Source organism: Eutrema salsugineum, unplaced genomic scaffold (assembly GCF_000478725.1).
Source record: "Eutrema salsugineum unplaced genomic scaffold, Eutsalg1_0 scaffold_14, whole genome shotgun sequence".
Lineage (NCBI taxonomy): Eukaryota > Viridiplantae > Streptophyta > Magnoliopsida > Brassicales > Brassicaceae > Eutrema > Eutrema salsugineum.
In genome coordinates, this window is record NW_006256877.1 from 3324645 (window position 1) to 3346473 (window position 21829).

Sequence of the window (21829 nt, forward strand, 5' to 3'; positions counted from 1 at the left end):
TTAGACAAATATTTTTCATATTCAATCTTTTATCGAAAATCCCAATATCCAAGAAACCGTTGACTAAATTCACAATGTCCATCTTAATAATTGGCTACGACGTTGGCTCTGAAGCTTTCTCCAGATTCATCATCAAATAAAGTACTCCAGACTTTCTCCTCAGTAGCCGTATCCGTAAGCATCGCATTATTTGTATCCGTAATTAAAAGCTTTATCTTTCTCAATGCACTGATGGAAAATTTGAAATGAATAACTCATCAAAATAGTTAACTGCTAAGTAAACCAATAATTCAATTTTTCGTTCTCTTTTGTTTGACTAAAATATAGTAATATTTTGTATTTTTGCCTTCTGATATAGCCATTGGATTTTATTTTTTTTGTTGCCAAAATAATTATTCATCTTAATAAATATTATACCAAAATTTAAAATTTCCAAACAGAATATATTATATATTCAAAATAAGACCATAAAAAACTTTACAAATTATATATAAATTTTAAGATTAAAACTGCATTTAGTTTCATAACAATAACTCTAAGCTATTATCATTCACCTAACAACTTAATAATACATACCATTCATTACAATTTATTCACCAAACCACTTTATCTCATTTTCTTTTGTAACCAATAAAGCAGCAGCAAAAGAAAGTATAAAATATAGTAATATTTTGTATTTTTGCCTTCTGATATAGCCATTGGATTTTATTTTTTTTGTTGCCAAAATAATTATTCATCTTAATAAATATTATACCAAAATTTAAAATTTCCAAACAGAATATATTATATATTCAAAATAAGACCATAAAAAACTTTACAAATTATATATAAATTTTAAGATTAAAACTGCATTTAGTTTCATAACAATAACTCTAAGCTATTATCATTCACCGAACAACTTAATAATACATTACCATTCATTACAATTTATTCACCAAACCACTTTATCTCATTTTCTTTTGTAACCAATAAAGCAAATCTAAACTAGCAGCAGCAAAAGAAGAAGCTTCCTTTAACTTCTTTCTCCGCCGAGTTTGCATCCGCGTTTAACTTCTGATCTCCGTCTCTAACAACAGCCATCAACGAGCATGTTCCGGGAGATTCAGGGGGCAACACGGTGTTTTCCGACGAGAAAACGCGTTTCATCGACGGAGGAACAAGCTCCAGTGCTGATGAGACTGTGGAGAGGTAGCGTAAAAGCATTTGAATAATCTCTGTGAAGTTTGGTCGATCGTTTGGATCTTCTCTCCAGCAAGATGTCACAATCATTGCTAAATCCTCCGGTAAATCGTCTGCGCTTGGCCTCACGTTCTAACCAGGAAAAATAAAAACAGACAACAATCCGCTAAAACAGTGTAGGAACCAGATTTAAAGGTATTTCGGTTTGAAAATTCAAGAACCACACAGTTGCGAATCAAGAACCAAACTTTGGAATCAAGAATACAACGGTTGCAAATCAAGTATCGAACTTTGGAATCATGAGAAAGTATAAAACGGTTGAAAATCAAGAATCAAACGGTTGAAAAATCAAGAATCAGACGGTTGAAAAAGCAAGAACCAAACAGTTTGAAATCAAGAATCAAATGGGTTGAAATAAAAAAAACAAACGTTTGAGTATCAACGTTCAAATGGTTGTTACTTATAAATCAAGAATCAAATCAAGAACCACACAGTTGTAAATCAAGAACCAAACTTTTGAATCAAGAATAACGGTTGCAAATTAAGTATCAAACTTTGGAATCAAGAACCAAACAGTAGAAACTATGATACAGTATAAAACGGTTCAAATCAAGAATTAATCGGTTGAAAAAGCAAGAACCAAGCAGTTGAAATCAAGAATCAAATGGGTTGAAATCAAGAATTAAACTTTTGAGTATCAAATGGTTGAAACTTATAAGTCAAGAATCAAAACCTTGAATGCAGCAGCGTATGCGGCTTGGAGATTCGACATGCCTTCAAAAGGTAACTTGTTGTGGATAAGCTCCCACAAGACAATGGCAAAGCTGTACGCGTCCACCTTATGGTTATAGTGTTTCTTCTCACCGTGCCTCAACGTGACCGTACTATAAAGCTGTTTAACCGTGGTTTGGTGGATTAGGCACATTTTTGGAAAGCAAAATGACAAATGCAGAGTAGGAGAAAAGTGATCATACCTCAGGAGCCATCCAACGATATGTACCAGTTTCTGCGGTCATCATTTCGGTTAGTGATTCTTCTCTAGCTAAACCGAAATCTGCTAACTTCACAGTCTTGTAATCTGCGGTCAAGATCAAGTTCTCTGCAATCCAAAAAAGAAGATATAAGCAAGACCAAGATTGTTACTTTTTCTTTAGTAAGTCTTGAGCTAGGTATGATTTCGGTTTTGACTGTTACCTGGTTTGAGATCACGATGGATGATTCCATGAGAGTGTAAGCATTCCATTGCTCGAGCAATGTCAAGAGCAAATCCAACAGCTAAACGTGTGTCCAAACGCCCTGGACGCAAACTCACAAGGTATTTACGCAATGTACCGCCTTGTAAAAGTTCGGTGACTATAACCATGATTGGCTCTTTGCAGGCTCCAATGAACTACACAGAAATCGAAATCAAAACATTATGTGTTGTCTCTAACCAAACTAGAGACTCGATTAAAGAAAAGAAGTGGAACCTTGACCAAATTCTTGTGTTGAACTCTAGACAACATAGAGACCTCTCTTGCAAATCTGCTCTCTCTCTTTGCAATCTCTTCCGGAGATTCCCCTCTTTTAACAATCTTAATAGCGACTGTTTTGTTTTTATACCTAAATAGAAAACATTCGATAAATCCCAACACTTTCTCATCAACAGTAACATCTGTGAAAACTATCTCTATGACTGAATGTGCACAACTAATTCACACTAGATTCTGGAATTTCAAGAGACAACATTTCTTTGAAAATGTTGAAGATACAAGAATAACTTTTTTACATACATAACTCATTGAACAAACATGAAACTCAAACAGATAATCCAAAAGGCTAGAAGTTTCATTTTTCACATATGCTAAGCCTCAAGTTTCTTTATTTAGACACAACTTGAAGAACCAGTCCAAGTAGATCAAACCCCGAGAAATAAGGGCAATAATAATGGATTAAGATTTAAGAACCCAATTTGCTAATCATAAAAGTGAGTAAAAGTGAAGTCAACATTAGAAAGTAATCTGATAAATGATGGGGAGAATTAAAAAAATCAACTTACTTTCCTTCATAAATTTTGGCATGAGCTCCTTCACCAATCTTGGGACCAACGAAGAGATGTTGAGGATCAATGACCCATTTTGGATCCAATTCAAACACTGGATTTGAGTAAAAGCCAGTTACAGATCCCATCACCAACAGTTTGAGATTTTTGATTTTTTTTTTTCTATACTAAAAACCCTAATTAGAGACCTGTCAAATCCAGACCCTTTTGATGATCTATCATTCTTGGTACAATCAAGAAACAAAGATGCTTTTTGGGGGGGGATATAAAGCGAAATCAAGAGACTTCCATAAATATAATAAAAACAAAAAGACTTAGAAAGAAACAACAATCTCAATTTGTGAATAACAAGATAAAAAATATATTTTTTCTTTTTCTGAACTTGAGCTGACACACAGAGAACTGAAGATAAAACTCAGATGGAGAACTGGTCAAGATTTGATGATTAAAGTCGTACTTTGGAGGTGATAAAGATTTATGAATTTATAAAGCATTATTTTTGGTTTTTTTTTGGGAATTCAATTGGTTTAAGACAAAAAGATTGAATGATCAGAAAGATGTTTGCTTTTTCCGCGCAAGTCAAGTGACAAGATGCATCTATCTCATCTCTTTTTGTCTTCTGTCTCTCAATGGTTTTGTTCTGCTTTTTGTTGGTCGGCAAAATTTACAGAGACGTAAACCGAATAAAATCAAATGAATAAACCAAAATTGAATCAAATGAACCGGACTTAAATAAAAACTAAAACCGAACAAAAGTCAAAGTTGTAAAAAGGAAGCTTCCTAGAATGTAGAGATAGGAGCAGTGAAACAAGTCTAAAGTCTTTCTTAAAAGAAATAAAAATAGACACAAACAAACAAACTCTTTTATTAGTCTTTAACAACAACACTCTTTTTAATAATTGACAAGAGGACAAAAAACTATGCATGTAATCAAAGATCGTGGGCCAAAAAACAAAAAAAAATTCGTCGGTGAGATGAGAAAGGTGGGACCTTTTTTGTTTACAAGATCAGTCCTTTGGTACTTTTTCATCATCTATCACAATACTCTACAAGTATCAAAGTCCAAAGACATCTATTTGCTCAAAAGAACAGTGGTAGATAAATTAGATGGGTATGTACAATGTACATATAATCTATTGAAATAAACAGAGACACTTGTTTAAGTTCACACTCTTTTTATCTTTAAGAAATGATGAAAATGCATAGATGTGTAACCTTCCTAATGAATATGTTTGTGAATTTCCTCCATTTAAATTTACGTTCATAAACTCAAGTCAAAATGACAAATCATTCAATCGAAATGACACTTGCATTATGTCAAAAAAAACAAAGGCACTGAATCTCACTTTGTATAACAAAATTCTGAAACAAAGATGAAAGTCTGAGCTTTTACAGACAATCAATATGCCTAAATAATACAACACTGAAGAACACAGAAAGCACTACACTCCAGCACTCTGTTTGATCTTCCATCATAAACCCATCACCGACGTTTGTATAAACATGCTTTTAACTCAGGCCATTCGATTTTCTTCTCATTTGAATTCGACTCCTCCTATATGATTGAAAGTAAGGTGTTATAACTATAGTGGAGATCCAATCTCAGAGACAAACTAAACCAAGCCTAAAGGAAGCATCTTTCACTAACCTTTTTCTTGAAATGCAGTAAGATGAACATCTTATTCGAGAAGTCCTACACAGAAAAGAACCAAATGGGTTTCTCTCTTATAGTGGAAACTAAAAAAATAAAGAAGAGTCCTATTCGTGACAAAAGATTTTACCTTTAAAGTCGACGTGAATCCAAGGTCACAAACTGCTTTCACAAAGTCTTTTGGGTCTGCTCCTCCATTATTTGGATCAAACCTGCTTTTTACTTCCGCTATAAGAAGCCAGCCGCTGTTGAAAACACCCAATGAGTTGCTATTCAGAGTCATGACAAAAATCTATGAAGAAGAGTCTAGGAAGTTAAGGGAAAAACAGAACCTTGGACGAAGAACTCGATGTGCCTCTTTGATGTAACTTGAATAATTTGTTCCCATCAACGAAAGACAGAAAACAGCAACATCTACTGATGAAGACTCAAGCGAAGTCTACCAAGAAACCCACCAAAAACAGAACCAGTTTAAGTCTGAGAGTGAACAAAAAGAAAACATTATCATGGAAGTAGAAAGAATGTACATTTGACATATCGCAAGCGATAACAGACGGGTTTTTTGCGACAAGATCAAAGGAGAAAACTTTGTTCTTAACACTCTTTGCAATCTTTGCATCACCTGAACAAATTAAACAAAAAAAACAGAGTTGTATATCGATATGATGATCATGTCAGTAAAAGAAATTTCGACAGCAAAATACAGTATCATCAGAAAATCTCACCACAGCCAAAATCAGCCACAACTAAAGAACAGCTTCGAGACAATAGCCAGTTTATAATGGAGTTAACAGGAAGCTCGGGCCAATTTGACATTTGTTGCTGATAACCTGTATGATACTGAAACGAAAACAGAACCAAATTTTATAACTTTAGAAGTGCACAGATTAAACTAAGCTCTTGTTTCTGGAGCTAATGTGTTTACCATATCAAACAAGTCTGGATCCTCTCTAAAGTAATCTAATGCTTCTTGTCCACTGAGAAAACGAGATTATTGGAAGAAAAAAAAAAGGAATCTTAAGCTCTGTGAAACTGAAGAAAAAAATCACCAGAAATTAAAAAATGAAATTAAACTTACGAGCAAGTGTAGAGCTTCTCATTGAGCCTCCTGAAGTTCCCACCGGATAATTTCTCTCGAAGCTGCGATTTTTCGTAAAATGGTTCTATCATAATCCAATCAGACAGCAAACAAATGTTCGTAATCGAGAGAAAGAGAGAGAACCATATCGAGATAATTGGAAGGTTTAGGTCGTTTCGATGAAGCTGAAGATCCTCCATGTTGGTGGTTTTTATGGGTTTTGGTCTCTCTCTGATTCTTTTTGTCGTTGTTTTGTTTCTTCGGTGTCTCATTAGGCTCCTCTTTAGGGGTTTTAGGGTTTCTTTGTCTCTTCCTCTTTCTATTTCTGCTTGTAGCTTCCTCTTTCATGGCTCTTGTCGTCGTCGTCCGTCTTCTTCCTCCACCGGAGTTCCAACTCTTTCGCTATGTTAGGTTACTTTCAGTAGTAGATAATTGTTATCTTATGGGCCATGGACTCAATTTTATTGGGCTTATGTAATTGGCCCAATTATGTTGTTAGAATTTGATAGGAGCTAATTATAGTAAGCCAGTACACTAAATAAACAATTATGCAAATTGTGAAGATTGTGAATGGTTAATGTGAGTCGATCCTAACCGTATCCAAAATTTTCTATGAATTTAGATATTTTGAGGTAGGCTTTTTTTTTTTTTTTTTTTTTCAAATTTACAACTAGGAAATGAACAGGCGTAAGAGTGAGTTCTTCTTTCTAAATTGACAAATGAGCACGTTCATAAATTATAACTAAGTTTTTAAAATCACAAATTCTCCAAAATTAAAGTGCAAATTAAGAGACGCGTCTTATCCAATTTCAATTTACGTAGATAATCATCATCTACTAAAGCTCAACATGATTGAGTAACGTTGTAGTCATGTACAAGAGGAATACATGCATTTTTTTTTTTTTTGGGTCGAACGAGGAATTCATGCATTATTTTTCCTTTCTAACTTCTTCTTTCCAATGTTTGCATTTGTAATTGCATCATTTACACATACCTATGCATGGAACAATTTGTGTGATTGCAACCAACCATAGACATGAACTGCTGCAACAACCGGTTTCAAAACGAACCAAATCAAACTAAAATCACTTAACCAAATCAAATTTTTATTAGGACAACAAAAATAATTTGCACCAAAGCGAGAAAGAGACCACTGTTCACAAAAGATACGGCTCATCAGCACGAGTTCCACCAAACCGCAAAATGTAAAATACAACAACAAACATAGCGTGGGAGACAAACTACAAAAAAAGAGAGAAAAAAACTCCCATATACCAAAAAGTTTATTTGTTTCTTTAACGGTAGAGAGAATCACAGACAAAAACATAATTCCTCAGGTGTGTTTTGTGATCGAATCGATGTATATTTCTTCTTCTTTTTTTCTGTCGTGTGTCGTGGCAATTTCCAAAAAAAAACTTCTAACATGAACCAAATTGGTAAGTAAGAAGCGTAAGGGTAGATTCCTTATCCTGACCTCTTGAAAATGGTGTAACCAATCATGGCTATGGTTGCAACGGCTCCAACCACGGCGGCTCCAATGTAGATTTCTTCTTTGTCAAGAGGCTGAAACCATTTGGTGCACTTTCCTTCTTTCTTGATTGGTTTTGGTTTTGGGTTTTCGTCTTGGCAACACGAGACACCGTTCGATCCTTGACAACATCCTCCTGTGAACTCTTCTGCTGCGCGGTTACCGTTTGGTATCACTTTCTGTTCATGCTCTTTCTCAGCTACACCTCCAGGTAGACCCATTTGGCCCCTGAAACACAAAGTTGATTTAGTATATAACCTACCAACCATAAATAGCAAACTAAGCAATCCTGCTGAAGAGCAGAGACAGAGACAGAAAATATTGCATTCTATAGTGTTTGCAGTACAGAGAAGGTCGAAAACAGAAAATATCATATCCACTTATTGTCAAAAGTAAAATGTTGCAAGTTAGTTGTATACGAAAACAATAAGATCAATAAAGCTACAGTCAATCATCACCCTAGTAACTGTTAAGCTAGCAACTGCTATGCATAATTACACCAGTTAAGGGTGATAGGGATTTGTTGCCAGTCTAGTTCAGGACCAGTGTAACTAATATAGCTGCAATTTGATTCCAGTGAAGAGACGGGATATTCTTATCGGGTAACACAACGGGCAAAACAAAGTACTCTACGTTGAAAATGATCAACTAGCAAGATCAGTTCTGTTGGAACACAAGGGATTATCTCTAGACAACGATATACCAATTAAACTAAAAGATATTTTGACAGAGACATATGTGTACAAGATAGAAACAGGAGTTAAAAACCTATACCTCCAAATCCTTTGAATGATTTCTCCTTTTGCAATATGCTGGTCAAGCAATTCAGGTACATCCTCAGGAGTTACATAGCCATACCTGCATTTAAAGTAAACAGAACGTTTATCAGGTGATACAAAATGCTACTATAACATTTTTCAGTTTCTTTCGATCCAACATTTACTTACCAATTGCCAGAAATCTTTCCAGCTGAATCAGGACTGAAGATGATTATATTACCAGCATACTTGTGCTGTCCAACGTGAGAGCATCTCCTGAGAGAGATTTGGTCTGAAAGTCCACGAGAGCCAACCTCCTGCTTGAACCTCTCTAAGATGACTGGTCCACAAACGCCACATCTCTTGTCTCGACTAGTATGAGTACACACGAATACAAATGTTCCAGATAGCTTCTCCTGTCTCCCAGATCTCCATGGTTTCCCATTCACAAGAACATCTTCAAAGAAACCTTCCACTTCCGTATCCTTAACCCCCCTTTTTGACCATTAAAAGCATCACGAGAATCAGCGTTTAGAATCAAAACTTATGCAGTTTCAGATCTGAATCTCAGGCTTAAGAAGCTCATTACATGGAGACTTAAATCGAAATCTAAAATTAGCTTATGCAATCTCAACTCTCCAGAGATCTAAATACGAGTCAATCATGATCTAGTCAACTGTTTTTCCCAAAACAGTCTCCCTGAGATTCAATACATTAAAGATTTGTAATCGAATCTCTGCAGTTTCTAAAATTAGCTTATGCAATCTCCACTCTCCAGAGATCTAAATCGAGTCAATCACAATCTAGTCAACTGTTTTTCCTCAAAACAATCTCGTTGAGATTCAGTATATCAACATCTGTAATTGAATCTCGGCAGTTTCTAAAATTAGCTAATGCAATCTCCAATCTCCAGAAAATCTGAATACGAGTCAATCATGTTCTAGTCAACTGTTTTTCCCGAAAACAATTTCGTTGAGATTCAATACATTATAAGAATCGAAACGTAGACGGACTCACTTGTATCTGACCATATCCGGGAAAATCAACACATCTCCATCGGATCCACCACCTTCGCATACATTAAGCTTCGTCTACAACAAATACAAACGCCAACAAATTCAGCCTGCAGGTTTTAATCAAACGAAAGAGAAACCGTAACAAAAATTGGTGAAATGTTAACGAGAACCGAATCTAAACCTGAACAAGGAGCTCAGATTTGCGATCCTTGAGCAACGTAGCGAAACGCTGAGGTAAACCTTCCTCCTCGACGTGTGAGATCCAAGCTTCAGGAGTCTTGTAGAGAACGAAAACATGGCGACCGTACGAAGTGATGGAATTAGCGATATCGGTACTGTACATCTCCGGCCGCTTAAACCCAAACTCCGTGTCTTCCGACGCCGGAACAGCGCTCAGATTCTCAACATTCGCCATTAGGGTTTCGTAGAAGCAAACGCGAGAGAGAGAGGTTGAAGAAGCTGATTTCGAAAATGGAGAACGCAGTGCAACTTCGATTTATTTATTCAATTCAAATATAAATTCTCCTGCATTTTCCGATCCTCCATACACGTCTTGAGGCGCACACACGAATATGGGTCCCACATTTTGTGATATGACAGGGCGGTGACGTAAACTCTAACCAACAGACGGATTCCTACAAATTGACTCGTCCGGCGTATTGTTATTCAGTGACGGGCAGTAGGTTTAGTTAAACTAAGCCACGTTGGTCAACTGTATTCTGTTAATTAGATGCAAACACACGTATTATATCATTTTTTGCTAGCTAATTGCCTACTATTTTCCCCTCTGGTGATAATATAAAATAAATCGTAATTATTAAGACATTTGAAGAATAAAAATTTACGCATTTGGTATAGATTCTTAGGTATATACATTGCTTAACTGTATGGTTTATGATGAACTCGTCAATTGACCTTTTATTTTGATTCAATTAAATTTTGGTGAGGTTTCATCAATGTTCTATGCTATTAATTTATTTATTAGTTGTCTTCACCATACAAACAGAAAATACAAGCTTATTAGATAGTCCCTTTGTATCACACTTTAATTTTATATTTTATGAAGTAAACATCATTTATTATCTACCTATACACAATTTAACCAATGATAAAATGGTAAAAAAAAATATAATTAATTTTGCATTGTAATTAGTAAACTGAAAATAGCATGTAAATTGATACAGTCTTTTTTTCCTCTAAAACATACTAGGGAATATTTGGATTTGTTCGGATTTTCGAAAATTTGAATCGTGGACAGACCTAAATTATTAGTTGTATACATCACTTAGGGGTGTTATTGAAGAGTTGATTTATAAAGATTTTTAGAGTTTAAGATTCTATAGTTATTGGTTTGTGAATTTTTACATTCTTAATAGATTCCACTGTTATTCATTTAAAAATTATAAAGATCAGATGTTATTGATATGATGATTTTTATAATCTAATCAAAATCTATTGTTATTCAAAAAGTTTACATTTTAATGATTTTATTCTATGATTCTGTTATAATCTAGTGTTATTGGCATACTGATTCTTTACAATTTAATTCATGAATTATGATTCTCAAAATACTACCTATATCATTGGATTCTTAAAATCTGTTATATTAAAAAAAAAATTAATAGATTGTTTAAATCTATAAAACTCTTTCTAAATTTTACAAATCCAACAAAACTCTTAAAAATTTGACAAATTTCGTTATATTTAAAATCAACTAAAATCTTCATAAATCCAACTCCCAATAACCCTCCTTAGTCTAATACTATAAGTTTGATAATACTTCCATAATGTGACAAACAACATCTGATCTTAAGCTGAACCGGGTTGGTTAAGCTGATCGAGCATTGCATCAATTGGAAATCGGTTTACTTTACTTGGTCACGGTACAGTTGGTTCAAAATGGATCGGTTTAATCAGGAGGAGTGTAAAGAAGGTAGAGAGCTTGGTAGTTGGTTAAAAAACAGAGTTAGCTAGACGGAGAGATTGAGTCATAGTCTTTGATCAAAGCTCTCGAGGATTCTTTTAACTCCAAGATCTAATGAATTGCTTGCAATATCAAGCTGAGACATAGGATTCTCACTCGAGAGCTCTTGAGGATTCTTGTAACTCTAAGATCTGGTGAAATTGCTTGCATATTGTCAAGCTGAGAGTCTGAGACGTAGGATTCTCTCACTCGAGACCTTAACTCGTAGTGATGCTTGTTCATACAGATCACAAAATATGTCGATTCCTATAAACCCAAGACAAATCAATCCGAGCTTAACAACAATATTTATACAAGATTTTACCATCTACATGGGTCCATGACTATGACAATGATCCATCATCGTACAGGTTACAATGTTTTGGTGGGTAAGAAAATAATTAAAAAAAGAAGAGGTTTTAAGAATTTTGGAGCAAATTGTCGAAATAAAGGTTTAAGACGTATCTAGCGGCGGAGAGAACATCGAGCCGCCTCTCACTCGGCTCGTACTTACCTTTCCGGAGCTGATACCGATGAGTCACTGCCGAGATTGTGTACGTTTGCCCTTCTATCATCACGTTCTCTCCGCACTGCAGATTCTGCAAATCAATCAATTAGCTTGCTTTTTCATCAAATCAGTCTTTTTTTTCAGGGGAAGAAGAAGATGAAGATTTTGAGACTCACATGAGGAAGGCAACGAACGCCAAGAGATTTAGGTGGAGGAGTTATTTCAATTACTTTGTATGGATAATTGCTTTGATCTCTTCCTCTCTCTTTCTTCTTGCAATTTATCTGCAACCCCTTTACCTGCGAAATCCATCAAAAGAAAGCTTTTACCATCTTTGAGGGGGAAAAAACTTCACAGAGATAGAAAAAAGGATTTGCATGAAATTTGCTAAAAAAATCGTTACTTTTCCGATACAGACGAGATTTGATGCAAGTGTCGCCATTTCAGAAATCGAATGATCAAACCCAGAACCAGAAATGAAAATGGTGTTAACAGATTTTCCCAGAATTTTTATATGAAACAGAGAAAAGAAAATGGGAGAGAGGACCAAAATGGTGAAGAAAGAACTCGGCTTAGTGAAAATTTCCCCAAAAAAACTTGGAAAAAATTGTCAGAATTGTTAAATGGTACACGAAAAATTGTAGTATCCAGACAACTGAAACAGATGATTGACCACAAGATATTTGTTTGGTCTATTTGTGGTTCTCGCTTAAGAGAGAAGAAGAACAAGACAATCAAACCTTTGGACATACACAGAAGGTTCTCCAGTAAGAAAAAAAATGGCTAAAGGTACAACAAAGATTTGAGTCTGATAAGATTTGAGTCAAAACTTAAAAGCAATGATACAAGCTAAATCTAGTTGCCACTTGACACAAAGAGTTCTAAGCAAAAGAATAATCTGGCAGTTATCTAAAAATGTATTAAACTACTCAGGGAATCAAGCCCTAAAAGCCTCCTCTCTCAGAATACAATAAACTAGCTATCAATCTTGATAACCATACATGACGGAAGAAGAAGAAGATTCAAGCTTTATGGAACTTTCTACCTTCCATAAGGATGGTACCGTCCAGAACCTCCATAACCGCCTCTACTTCCTCCTCCTCCACCTCCACCATAAAACGAGCCTCCTCCACTTCCACCACCACCGTAACCTCCTCCTCCTCCGCCTCCAAGACCACCCATGTCATAGCCACCACCTCTATAGCCTCCGCCACCAGCACCACCCATGCCACCACCATACCCACCAATAGCGCCACCACCATACCCGCCTCCGTAACTCCCACTTGGTCCACCATAACCACCTCCAGGTTCACCGTATGGCCCACCATACATATCACCCGGTCCACCACCATATCCACCGCCACCTCCCATACCGTAACCGCCTCTGTTGTAACCACCACCACCTCCTCCTCCATAACGACCTGAATATCCAAGTGGTGGCTCTCCTCTATAAGGTCCAACACCACCACCGTATCCACCTCCGCCATAACCGCCAAATTCTCCTCCGTAGCCTCCATAACCACCAGACCGGCCACCTCCATAGCCGCCACCACCACCTGATTTGTAAGGACCACCTGGTCCACCGTATCCACCACCGTGTCCTCCACCATAACCATCTCCATAACCTCCACCAAAGTTAGAGCGTGAGTCACCGAACCGCTTCGACGGGGTTGTAACCGAGTTTGGTTTTTTCGGTTCTGCCTTCTTTATTTCTACCTATATAGGACAATTCAGCAAAGTAAAGGGGACGATGTGAGTGTCTCGATTAGCTACAAATCCATAGAATCTGAACAATATTTTGTAAGATCGTCCAGTTACCTGAGTCCCTGAGAGCTCAATTCTGTTGCCTTTTGCCAAGAGAAGATCAACCATATCTTCACTTTCATATGTAACAAACCCAAAGCCACGTGATCTTCCAGTTGAGTGATCACGCATGATCTGGTGTTCCTTCAGCTCTCCAAATTGCATAAAGAATTCCTTGAACTCATCTACACAAACACAAACCAGCAGATGAGTAACTTCATAGATAAACATCAGAAAATCAGATGATATAGCAATAAGAAAAATTGGACTAGTGTTCTAACCATCATCAACAGACGAAGGAATTCCACCAACAAATATCTTCTTGGTTTTGAAGTCGTTGGAGTTCATTGATCCTCTAGGTATCGTCCGCTTAATTTCAACCTGAAAACCCAAAAAAGAAGTGAACTTTATCGCACTTAAAGACAACTTATAAAGCACTTGAAACTATTAAGGCACAGAGATCAATCTAACCTGCTTCCCGTTGAGGATGTGATTGTCCTGGATAACTTTGTCGACCACCGAGGAATCAGCATATGTCACAAACCCAAATCCTCGGGGCTGTCCGGTTTTCCTATCCTTCATAATCACAGAATCTGTGATCTCTCCATACTTGCCAAAATGCTTGACGAATTCGGCTGCATAAACCAAAAAAAAAAAAATGAGTTATAAAGTATTGAACTTTCACACAATAACGAGAGCGCTAACCTCTGTACAATGTGGCAACCAGACACAAGAGCTAACCTGAAGTTGTCTCCCTGGCTAAACCTCCAACAAATATCTTTCTACAAATTCCAGAAAACATTGTATAAGTAACTAATTATCACTAAGTAATAGAAATTTGGAGAAGAGGACTAAACTTATCCTTCTCCACTCCAGATTTCTCTAGGGGAAACGAAGAAACTTAGCGCTAATTCCTCAAATTCAGTAAGAGTAGCGATAAAAAGTTCGTATCTTTTCTACTTTTCTATCTCAGATTTCTATAACAGAGACTCTAGCAGGCCATAACTGATCACGAATTACTGAAAATCTGGACTCAAGATTTCTAATTAGACGAAACCCTAGCAAAATCGATACTTCTATATCTCAATTTGAAAGTTCCCAAAACCCTAATTCCTAAATCTAGAATCTTCTCGGAAGAAGAAAGAGAAAACTTACCCAGCACTATCGACGCCGCCACCAGAATGAGGCTGAGATTTGTCGTCATCGTCCTCAACGTCTTCGGATGGTTTCACTTCGTGGTTTTCTTCATCGACAACTGATTCCGTTCCATAAGGGTCCATGCCGGAAGAATCGAAACCCTAAAAAGCTTCGAGGCGAAGAAGGAAGAAGAAAAAAGAACGAAAGAAGCGGCAGCCGCCTAAAAGCCGTGATGCGCAGTGAGCAAGCCCTAAAACCCAAAGGGAAGAGAAGACAAGAGACAAATACTTATTGTGCTCCGCGTAGCACTTGATCTTAGATTTGTTGTGTTAGAATGAAGGACCGTTGATCTCGCGTTTTAAATTTATATAATGGGTGAATCTTAGCCGTTGGATTTTCTTTGAACAATTTAACTAACAAAAATGGAAATCTATCTCAATCTCTTTCCTTCTCTCTTTCCCCCAGAAGGAAACTTTAGGAGACCATCCAAATGGTCCTTCAAATTTTATTTTCTCCTTCATTTTAAAGACAGAAATGAAGAAATTTTCTCCAATGGTGCTTCAATTTCACCTTCAAAATGAAGAAATGAACAGTGTTCCTTCAAATATGAAAGAACACTGTTTATTTCTTCATTTTTTGAATATAAACTTTTTTATTTATAAAATATATCCTTAACTTTTTATATGTTTTGATTTATACCCAAACACAACTTATATGTTTTTTTAACCCAATTAATTTTAAAACAATAAATTTAACTAATCAAATTATAAAGTAAAATTGCAATAAACACAATAAAAATACAATAACACTTATTAATTAAGAAATACAATAACATAACCAACAACAAAATTAAAAATACATTATTAATACTAAATTATAAATAATAAAACTTAACATAACATAAACCAACAACTTAATAATCTGGGAAACTACTTCCAGATCCATAAAATATTGTCCAAATGAAGTTGATGCTGAAGGAGGAGCTTGTTGATTTTGTTGTTGTTCAACTCTTTTTTGTAAAATCCGTGCTTGTTCAGCTTGAACATATGAACGGATATTCAAATCTTCTATAGAATTTAAGTCTTGCAACAGAATTTTGTTTTCTTCTTTAAGTTCTTTCAAAGCATAATTCTTACTTTGAATATCTAAATGGTGTTGCCTTTGAGAACTTGTCTTCTTTAGTTGCTCCACAAGTTGTCTATTTCCTTCTTCCAAGGTGTTGATAACAAGTGATGTTTGATCATCACTTTTTCTTTTCAGCTTAGCTTTTTTCACCCCAATCGGTCGTTTAGATGCAGATCCACCAATAATGTCTTCTTCATCATCTAAATTCAAAGAAAATGAAGGCAAACCTGAAGATGTTTGTGTACCAAAGTCTGGGGTAGGATTTTCCGACTCCGACGACGCGTATCCGAAACCAGATGGATTTGGCACATTTCTAGCTGGGATTTCACCATCTTTAAACTTCTCAAATTTTTTAATAATGCTCCATACATGATCAAATTTCCAGCCTCCTTTGTATTTTGGATCTTCCTTTAGCATTATTTTGGCTTGATTGAACTACAAATGATAAAACAAAAATATTAAAGCTAATGTAAATAATAAAAAAATCATATATTAATTATCACAAAAAATTACTTACAATGTCATCATTTGAAGCACCACTTGGACGTCTATTTTCACATTGTTTGATGCATGCATGCAATTTCTTTGTTGCTTTCTCAAAAGCTTGAATTCTACATTGGATGGATTTTCTTGAACGTTCACTCCAAAATGCATTTTTCCATTCTCATAGCCTTCTACCACACGAGACCAAAACTGATCAGATGACTGATAAACACCTTTGATTGGATCTTGAGAAATTTCCATATAAATTTGACATAAATATTTATCTTCTTCTTGAGTCGTATATCCAGAAGAACGTAAAGGCATTTTTGTAAATAAAATGAGAAAAGATAAAGATGAATATGAAAATAGATGGTGGAATGTTGTGAATGAAAAGAAAAACCCATGATGTTTATTTATAGATGTTAATTAAAATTTCCAGATTTCTTAATTTTTTATAATGATTTGACAATACAATTGTAAAATGATTCAAAGATTCTCACGTTTCTTGACTTATTATAACATAAATTGATAATACAAATATAAAGTGAGTCAAAGAATCTTTTTTTTTCTGAATTTATTATGACAGGAAATGACAATTCCATAGGAAAGTAATTCAAGATGTTCACGTTTCTCTATTGACCATACAAATATAAAGTGAGTCAAAAAAAATTTTGTTTTTCTGAATTTGTTATGACATAAAATGATAATACAATAGCAGAGTAATTCAAGATTCTCACGTTTCTCTACCTATCATGGCATTATTTGATAATACAATACTAAAGTGATTCAAAGATTCACATGTTCTCAATTTATCATAACATGATATGACAATACAAAATTGGTAAAATAAAGAATTTGATAATACGATAGCAACTTGATTCCAAGTTCTATAAATAGCATTAAAACTCCATCTGTTTCATCACAATCTCCAACAAATACTTATTACTTTTTTCACTTTAAATTTTATCTCTTGAAATGAATCCTAATTTTCCAAATTTACTACATTTTCTTGATTCATCATCATCCTCTTCAGATGATGACAATTTGGAAATGATCAATAGTCTTGATGAAGAAGAACAAGCGATACATCTTGCTATTGCTAATAACAATGCAATCATTCAATACCTTCTTAGCCAACAAAACAACCAAGTGATCCATGGTGGTTCAGTTCCTGGACGCTCTTTCATACACCGTGATCGAGAAAGCGCACATTGTAGATTATTTAACGACTACTTCTCAGACAGTCCACATTACAATGATGCTATGTTTCGCAGGAGATATCAAATGTCTCGCCCCTTGTTTCTTCGTATCGTCAATGCTGTTGAAAGTCATGACAAGTACTTCAAACAACGAAAAGATTCAACCGGTAGACTTGGATTATCCTCCCTACAAAAAGAAACAGCCGTGTTTCGCATGCTAGCATACGGTGTACCAGCAGATGCCACAGACGAGTACATTAAGATAGGCGAATCAACGACAATTGAAAGTATGAAGAGATTTTGTCGAGCCGTAGTGGAAATATCCTCAGCTCAATACCTGCATTCACCAACACCTGATGATGTTTCTAGGCTTCTTTACATTGGTGAAAAACGAGGTTTTCCAGGAATGCTAGGTAGTTTGGATTGCATGCACTGGAAGTGGAAAAATTGTCCAACCGGCTGGGCTAGAAAATATGCTGGTCGTAGTGGATCACCAAGTATAATTCTTGAAGCTGTAGCGGATTATGATCTTTGGATATGGCATGCATTTTTCGGAATGCCTGGCACAAATAATGATATCAATGTATTGGAGTCTTCCCATCTTTTCTCCAATCTTTCTCAAGGTATTGCTCCTCCTGCTCGTTATATCATTCAAGGAAAAGAATATGATATGGGCTATTATTTGGCTGATGGTATATATCCAAAATGGTCGACTATTGTGCAAACTATTCATGAGCCAGTGAGTTCCAAAAAAAAATATTTTGCTACACAACAAGAAGCTTGCAGGAAAGATGTGGAACGGGCATTTGGAGTTCTTCAATCACGTTTTGCAATTGTGAAAGGGCCAGCTCGTTTTTGGGATAAGAATGTGATACATGACATAATGACTACTTGTATAATTCTATATAATATGATAATTGAAGATGAGCGTGATCTCAATGCACCAATTGAAGTAAGAAGAGAAGTCCCACCTCCGGAGGTTGAAATAGAAGCGAATGAAAGTATCCGGTTCCAAGAATTTTTGGCTCGATATAGAAAAATCAAGGATAAAGAAACTCATTTCTCTCTTCGAAATGCATTAATTGATCATTTATGGGAAAAATATTTGTCCTCTAATACATGATAAGATTATGCTATGGTTTGTTTTTATTTAAATTATGTATTTTTTTCCTCTTACGTATGGTTTGTTTTTATGTATGGTTTGTTCTTATTTACATTATGTAATGTAATTTTCTTTATATAATAAAATTTTAAATTATATAAAATCATAATTTGGTTAACAATTGTTCTAAATAAAATAAATAGGTGAAAGTTTGTAAAACTGAAAAGTAGAGAACTTTATTAGCAATTAATAATAAAATAAAGATGGAATATGCTTGGAATATTCTTTTTGAAGAAAAAAATGAAGAAAAGTTTACTCTAATGGTTTATTCATTTTTTCCTTCAAAAATGAAGTTTGGAGATGTTCGGAGAATCGAGGACGAACACAACGATGAACGATCCTTTTCTGGCATTCAATTCAGTGACTCCAATCACAGTTGAAAGATCGAAGATGGGTGTTTTTCGCCAATCGATTCTATTCTGCCAAATTCACGTCTTGTCTCAAGGTAAACAGAGTAAATCGAGTATTTGCGTGTCTTTGGATTACGTTCATCAGTGTTCATGTCTGAAATTGAAAAGAGAGGATTTTTCGTGGACCCTTTTGGGATCAAAAGCAAAAGCAAGTGGGTTTCTAAAAAATTAAAAGATGGCAAGTTTTTATTGTTTACGACTCAATTTTACTACAAGATATCAAAAGCAGACTCGACGAAAGAGACAGCAACATATCGGCAAGTCCTTCCTAAGTTTTAGCAAAACCGAAAATAATAATCACACATGCTAGATATTGTGTTGTTGACCTTACGCTTGAAAACAAATGGATGAACACAACGCCATTCCCTAGAGTGTAAGCTGCAGGAGGGTCGAGTGGGATGGTCGTTCGCAACCACTTCAACTTCATTGTCATTGTATTTGAAACTATGCCCTGGTCTGACATGTAAGTAATCTCCAAGTACGCAGTTGACATGAAGAGTTGAGCCATAGTCATTGCAGGTGTAGAACCACTCTTTTGGATTTAATTCTCTCTCACAAATCTCACACCAGTACAATCCCTTTGCATTTTCACCATAGCACAAAGAAAGAGGATGACAATCGTATTTGTGTCTTGCCTCTACTGGCAGAGTAGCGCAATAGAAGCACAAATCGAAAACACATTCAATGCAACTCATTACTGGTTTGTCGGATCGGCCACAACCCGTACACTTCTTGAACGCAGTTGAAATGCTGAACAGCGGATGTGGATGGCTTCCATGGTTAAATGTCTTAGACACTTGCGCACAGCGAATATCTAATTCTATACGCTTATATTTGTAACAGAAACCAGTGCATCTTCGGTGACAAGCGTCACAAGAAAAATAGCCGTCTTTAAAGGCTTGACCTGGTCTGGGATTGAGACACAAAATGAGTTGATGACTCTGAAGCTCATGTCTTAACTTTTTACGAAGCTTTGCACATGCTTCATGCAGGACGAAACGACACTCCATACAAGCGTAGCACGGATCACAATAGATGGGGAGGGTGCACGCATAGCAGTAGGATACGTTTCCATCCTTCTCAATTATCAATCTTAAGTCATGCTCATGAAGAAAATGTCTTATCACCCCTTCACTAATCACTTCATACGGATCAATATCTTCATTTTCATCTTCAGGGATATCTTCTAGTTCGACCCCATCCCACACATCAGTTCTTGTTGCACATTTTGAATGAACAGCATAGCGACAAATCGAGCAGGAGTAAGCCCCATAGACCCTATCAATGCCTTTGCGACAAACCCCGCATCCCCAATCTCCAATGCAAAGAGAATAAGTGTGAGAAACACGATGGTCATGACGGTTAACGTGTATAACACGGGGCAACTTGGTACAATCTCTGTGGATTATAAAACAACACGGAAGACATACACAAGGGAATCCGTCGCTACAAATCCCACAAGCATCGCAAGTGAAGGATACCTTTATCATGACTTGTGTGAGTGAGTGCTCGTGAACCTTCTTCGGGACATCGTCAATAACCAACGGTATACTAGGACAAAGCCTGCATAAAGTTATATCACATAAGAAGCAATGATAAAATAGACGTTCCACCTTCTCTCCACACAAGCGACATGTTTTCCCAAAGTCGAGTACAATATCAAACTCAAGGAGTTTGAGAGGATGCTTGTGATGATAAGGGTTGTTGATCTCAACGCAATCTTTGTGGGCGTAGAGATTACAAGGCTTGCAGATGTAGCGGCTTTCACCGCCTTTGCCGCTTTCACCGCCTGCGATGCTTTCGCTGCTATCATTGCTTTCGCCGCCTGCGATGCTTTCAGTGCTTTCACCGCCTTTGCCGCTTTTGCCATTTTCACCGCTTTCGCCATTTTTACTGCTTTCGGCGCCTGCGATGCTTTCAAGGCTTTCACTGGCTTTGGCGCTTTTGCCGCTTCCTCTTCTTTGGCCGGTTTCGCTATTTTCACCGCTTTCAATGCTTTCACCGCCTTTGCCGCTTTTACCGCCTTTTTGACTTTCATTGCTTTTGCATGTTACGCCATTTTCACCGCTTTCGCTGGCTTTGGCACCTTCTATTTGTTCAGAGTTGGAGCAAACACTGCATTCAGAAGAAATATTTGTAGGATACACAAGATGTTTGTGAAAGTCTAGTTTCATCGCACCAAGGAAATTCTCAAGAGCTTTCCCTTCCAAAGAGTAAAACATATTTCGTTTCTTATTTTTCTTTTTTCTTTTTCTCATCTGAGACTGAGTGGAATGTGAATTTGTGAGTTTTCTTTTACGTATAATGGCAGACATAACTTTAGATCTCATCTCGAGTTCTACGCATTGACTAGATGCAATGTCCGGAATTTGAAAATTTAATACTTTATAAAGATTTAAACTAATTAATAAATTAATACTTTTTCAAAAAACAAATTAAAACTTGATTATAATTGTATCATTATGATTAACATCTAGAACTCCTAAGCACAAAAACTCTTGGCACCGCAAATAACACGCTATGAAAAGCTGTCGAGAGATGCAAGATTTTAGAAACCACTTGGTATTCGAGGGTATATATATATTTATAAGGGGAAACTGAATTCTGGCCACATGTAAGGTGATTCACCAAGTAGGCAGTCGATAGACATCCTAAGAATTAGGTTGAGGGTTTATTTTTTTTTTATCAAACCCCTAAAATTTTAATCTTAAAATTTGTCATCGAAGAATCTCTAAATCTAATTTGTCGAAGAAGAAAAACCATAAGAAGAGAAAGTATTGAGGCTCAT

The 21829-nt window shown here is 36.1% G+C and overlaps 7 protein-coding genes across 9 annotated transcripts; 1 reads left to right on the plus strand and 6 right to left on the minus strand.

Annotated features, from left to right (window-relative positions):
* Positions 1–861: 861 nt before the first annotated feature.
* On the minus strand, positions 862–3791 carry LOC18023023 (serine/threonine-protein kinase STY13). The gene is made up of 6 exons (XM_006405418.2): positions 3218–3791; positions 2649–2781; positions 2374–2569; positions 2154–2278; positions 1913–2071; positions 862–1311 (listed from the first exon to the last, which is right to left on the minus strand). The coding sequence occupies exons 1-6, from the start codon at positions 3346–3348 to the stop codon at positions 985–987; spliced, it is 1071 nt and encodes a 356-aa protein (XP_006405481.1). The 5' UTR covers positions 3349–3791; the 3' UTR covers positions 862–984.
* A 750-nt stretch (positions 3792–4541) lies between these two features.
* LOC18023024 (ribosomal RNA-processing protein 8) lies at positions 4542–6339 on the minus strand. Its single transcript, XM_006405419.2, has 9 exons — positions 6094–6339; positions 5950–6011; positions 5797–5848; positions 5597–5711; positions 5399–5493; positions 5204–5310; positions 5002–5116; positions 4869–4913; positions 4542–4775 (listed from the first exon to the last, which is right to left on the minus strand). Exons 1-9 carry the CDS (start codon positions 6295–6297, stop codon positions 4704–4706), a joined length of 867 nt encoding a protein of 288 aa, XP_006405482.1. The 5' UTR covers positions 6298–6339; the 3' UTR covers positions 4542–4703.
* A 766-nt stretch (positions 6340–7105) lies between these two features.
* Positions 7106–9732, minus strand: LOC18023025. Its single transcript, XM_006405420.2, has 5 exons — positions 9433–9732; positions 9253–9326; positions 8425–8730; positions 8252–8335; positions 7106–7705 (listed from the first exon to the last, which is right to left on the minus strand). Exons 1-5 carry the CDS (start codon positions 9664–9666, stop codon positions 7414–7416), a joined length of 990 nt encoding a protein of 329 aa, XP_006405483.1. The 5' UTR covers positions 9667–9732; the 3' UTR covers positions 7106–7413.
* Positions 9733–11488: 1756 nt separating this feature from the next.
* Positions 11489–12412, minus strand: LOC18023026. 2 transcript variants are annotated; one of them, XM_024158825.1, is made up of 3 exons: positions 12126–12392; positions 11899–12021; positions 11489–11804 (listed from the first exon to the last, which is right to left on the minus strand). In XM_024158825.1, the coding sequence occupies exons 1-3, from the start codon at positions 12162–12164 to the stop codon at positions 11634–11636; spliced, it is 333 nt and encodes a 110-aa protein (XP_024014593.1). In that variant the 5' UTR covers positions 12165–12392; the 3' UTR covers positions 11489–11633. The 2 variants fall into 2 exon arrangements, with proteins under 2 accessions (XP_024014593.1, XP_006405484.1); XM_006405421.2 differs by having other exon boundaries at positions 11510–11813; positions 12126–12412.
* A 64-nt stretch (positions 12413–12476) lies between these two features.
* Positions 12477–14958, minus strand: LOC112088511 (heterogeneous nuclear ribonucleoprotein A1, A2/B1 homolog). Of its 2 annotated transcripts, XM_024158823.1 has the most exons (6): positions 14681–14958; positions 14267–14307; positions 13997–14160; positions 13807–13906; positions 13541–13710; positions 12477–13438 (listed from the first exon to the last, which is right to left on the minus strand). In XM_024158823.1, the coding sequence occupies exons 1-6, from the start codon at positions 14803–14805 to the stop codon at positions 12764–12766; spliced, it is 1275 nt and encodes a 424-aa protein (XP_024014591.1). In that variant the 5' UTR covers positions 14806–14958; the 3' UTR covers positions 12477–12763. The 2 variants fall into 2 exon arrangements, with proteins under 2 accessions (XP_024014591.1, XP_024014592.1); XM_024158824.1 differs by lacking the exon at positions 14267–14307 and having other exon boundaries at positions 14681–14928.
* A 2287-nt stretch (positions 14959–17245) lies between these two features.
* Positions 17246–18592, plus strand: LOC112088354. Its single transcript, XM_024158608.1, has 2 exons — positions 17246–17882; positions 18093–18592. The coding sequence occupies exons 1-2, from the start codon at positions 17246–17248 to the stop codon at positions 18590–18592; spliced, it is 1137 nt and encodes a 378-aa protein (XP_024014376.1).
* A 724-nt stretch (positions 18593–19316) lies between these two features.
* LOC18023027 lies at positions 19317–21263 on the minus strand. Its single transcript, XM_024158609.1, has one exon. The coding sequence runs from the start codon at positions 21261–21263 to the stop codon at positions 19317–19319; it is 1947 nt and encodes a 648-aa protein (XP_024014377.1).
* Positions 21264–21829: the final 566 nt, after the last annotated feature.

Coding starts and splice junctions, on each gene's coding strand:
- LOC18023027 (XM_024158609.1), bottom strand. CDS start 21,263: ATGTTTTACTCTTTGGAAGGGAAAGCTCTTGAGAATTTCCTTGGTGCG.
- LOC18023024 (XM_006405419.2), bottom strand. CDS start 6,297: ATGAAAGAGGAAGCTACAAGCAGAAATAGAAAGAGGAAGAGACAAAGA. Junction 5,849..5,949: donor GAGAAGCTCTACACTTGCTC/GTAAGTTTAATT, acceptor TCGTTTTCTCAG/TGGACAAGAAGCATTAGATT. Junction 5,117..5,203: donor CATCGAGTTCTTCGTCCAAG/GTTCTGTTTTTC, acceptor TGTTTTCAACAG/CGGCTGGCTTCTTATAGCGG.
- LOC18023025 (XM_006405420.2), bottom strand. CDS start 9,666: ATGGCGAATGTTGAGAATCTGAGCGCTGTTCCGGCGTCGGAAGACACG. Junction 8,336..8,424: donor GGAAAGATTTCTGGCAATTG/GTAAGTAAATGT, acceptor CTTTAAATGCAG/GTATGGCTATGTAACTCCTG. Junction 7,706..8,251: donor ATCATTCAAAGGATTTGGAG/GTATAGGTTTTT, acceptor TTTGTGTTTCAG/GGGCCAAATGGGTCTACCTG.
- LOC112088354 (XM_024158608.1), top strand. CDS start 17,246: ATGAATCCTAATTTTCCAAATTTACTACATTTTCTTGATTCATCATCA. Junction 17,883..18,092: donor AGGTTTTCCAGGAATGCTAG/GTAGTTTGGATT, acceptor ATCTTTCTCAAG/GTATTGCTCCTCCTGCTCGT.
- LOC112088511 (XM_024158823.1), bottom strand. CDS start 14,805: ATGGACCCTTATGGAACGGAATCAGTTGTCGATGAAGAAAACCACGAA. Junction 14,308..14,680: donor GGCGGCGTCGATAGTGCTGG/GTAAGTTTTCTC, acceptor TGGAATTTGTAG/AAAGATATTTGTTGGAGGTT. Junction 13,439..13,540: donor TTGAGCTCTCAGGGACTCAG/GTAACTGGACGA, acceptor TGTCCTATATAG/GTAGAAATAAAGAAGGCAGA.
- LOC18023026 (XM_006405421.2), bottom strand. CDS start 12,164: ATGGCGACACTTGCATCAAATCTCGTCTGTATCGGAAAA. Junction 12,022..12,125: donor ATCTCGTCTGTATCGGAAAA/GTAACGATTTTT, acceptor TGGATTTCGCAG/GTAAAGGGGTTGCAGATAAA. Junction 11,814..11,898: donor GCGTTCGTTGCCTTCCTCAT/GTGAGTCTCAAA, acceptor ATTGATTTGCAG/AATCTGCAGTGCGGAGAGAA.
- LOC18023023 (XM_006405418.2), bottom strand. CDS start 3,348: ATGGGATCTGTAACTGGCTTTTACTCAAATCCAGTGTTTGAATTGGAT. Junction 2,782..3,217: donor GCCAAAATTTATGAAGGAAA/GTAAGTTGATTT, acceptor TTTTCTATTTAG/GTATAAAAACAAAACAGTCG. Junction 2,072..2,153: donor ATCGTTGGATGGCTCCTGAG/GTATGATCACTT, acceptor ACGGTTAAACAG/CTTTATAGTACGGTCACGTT.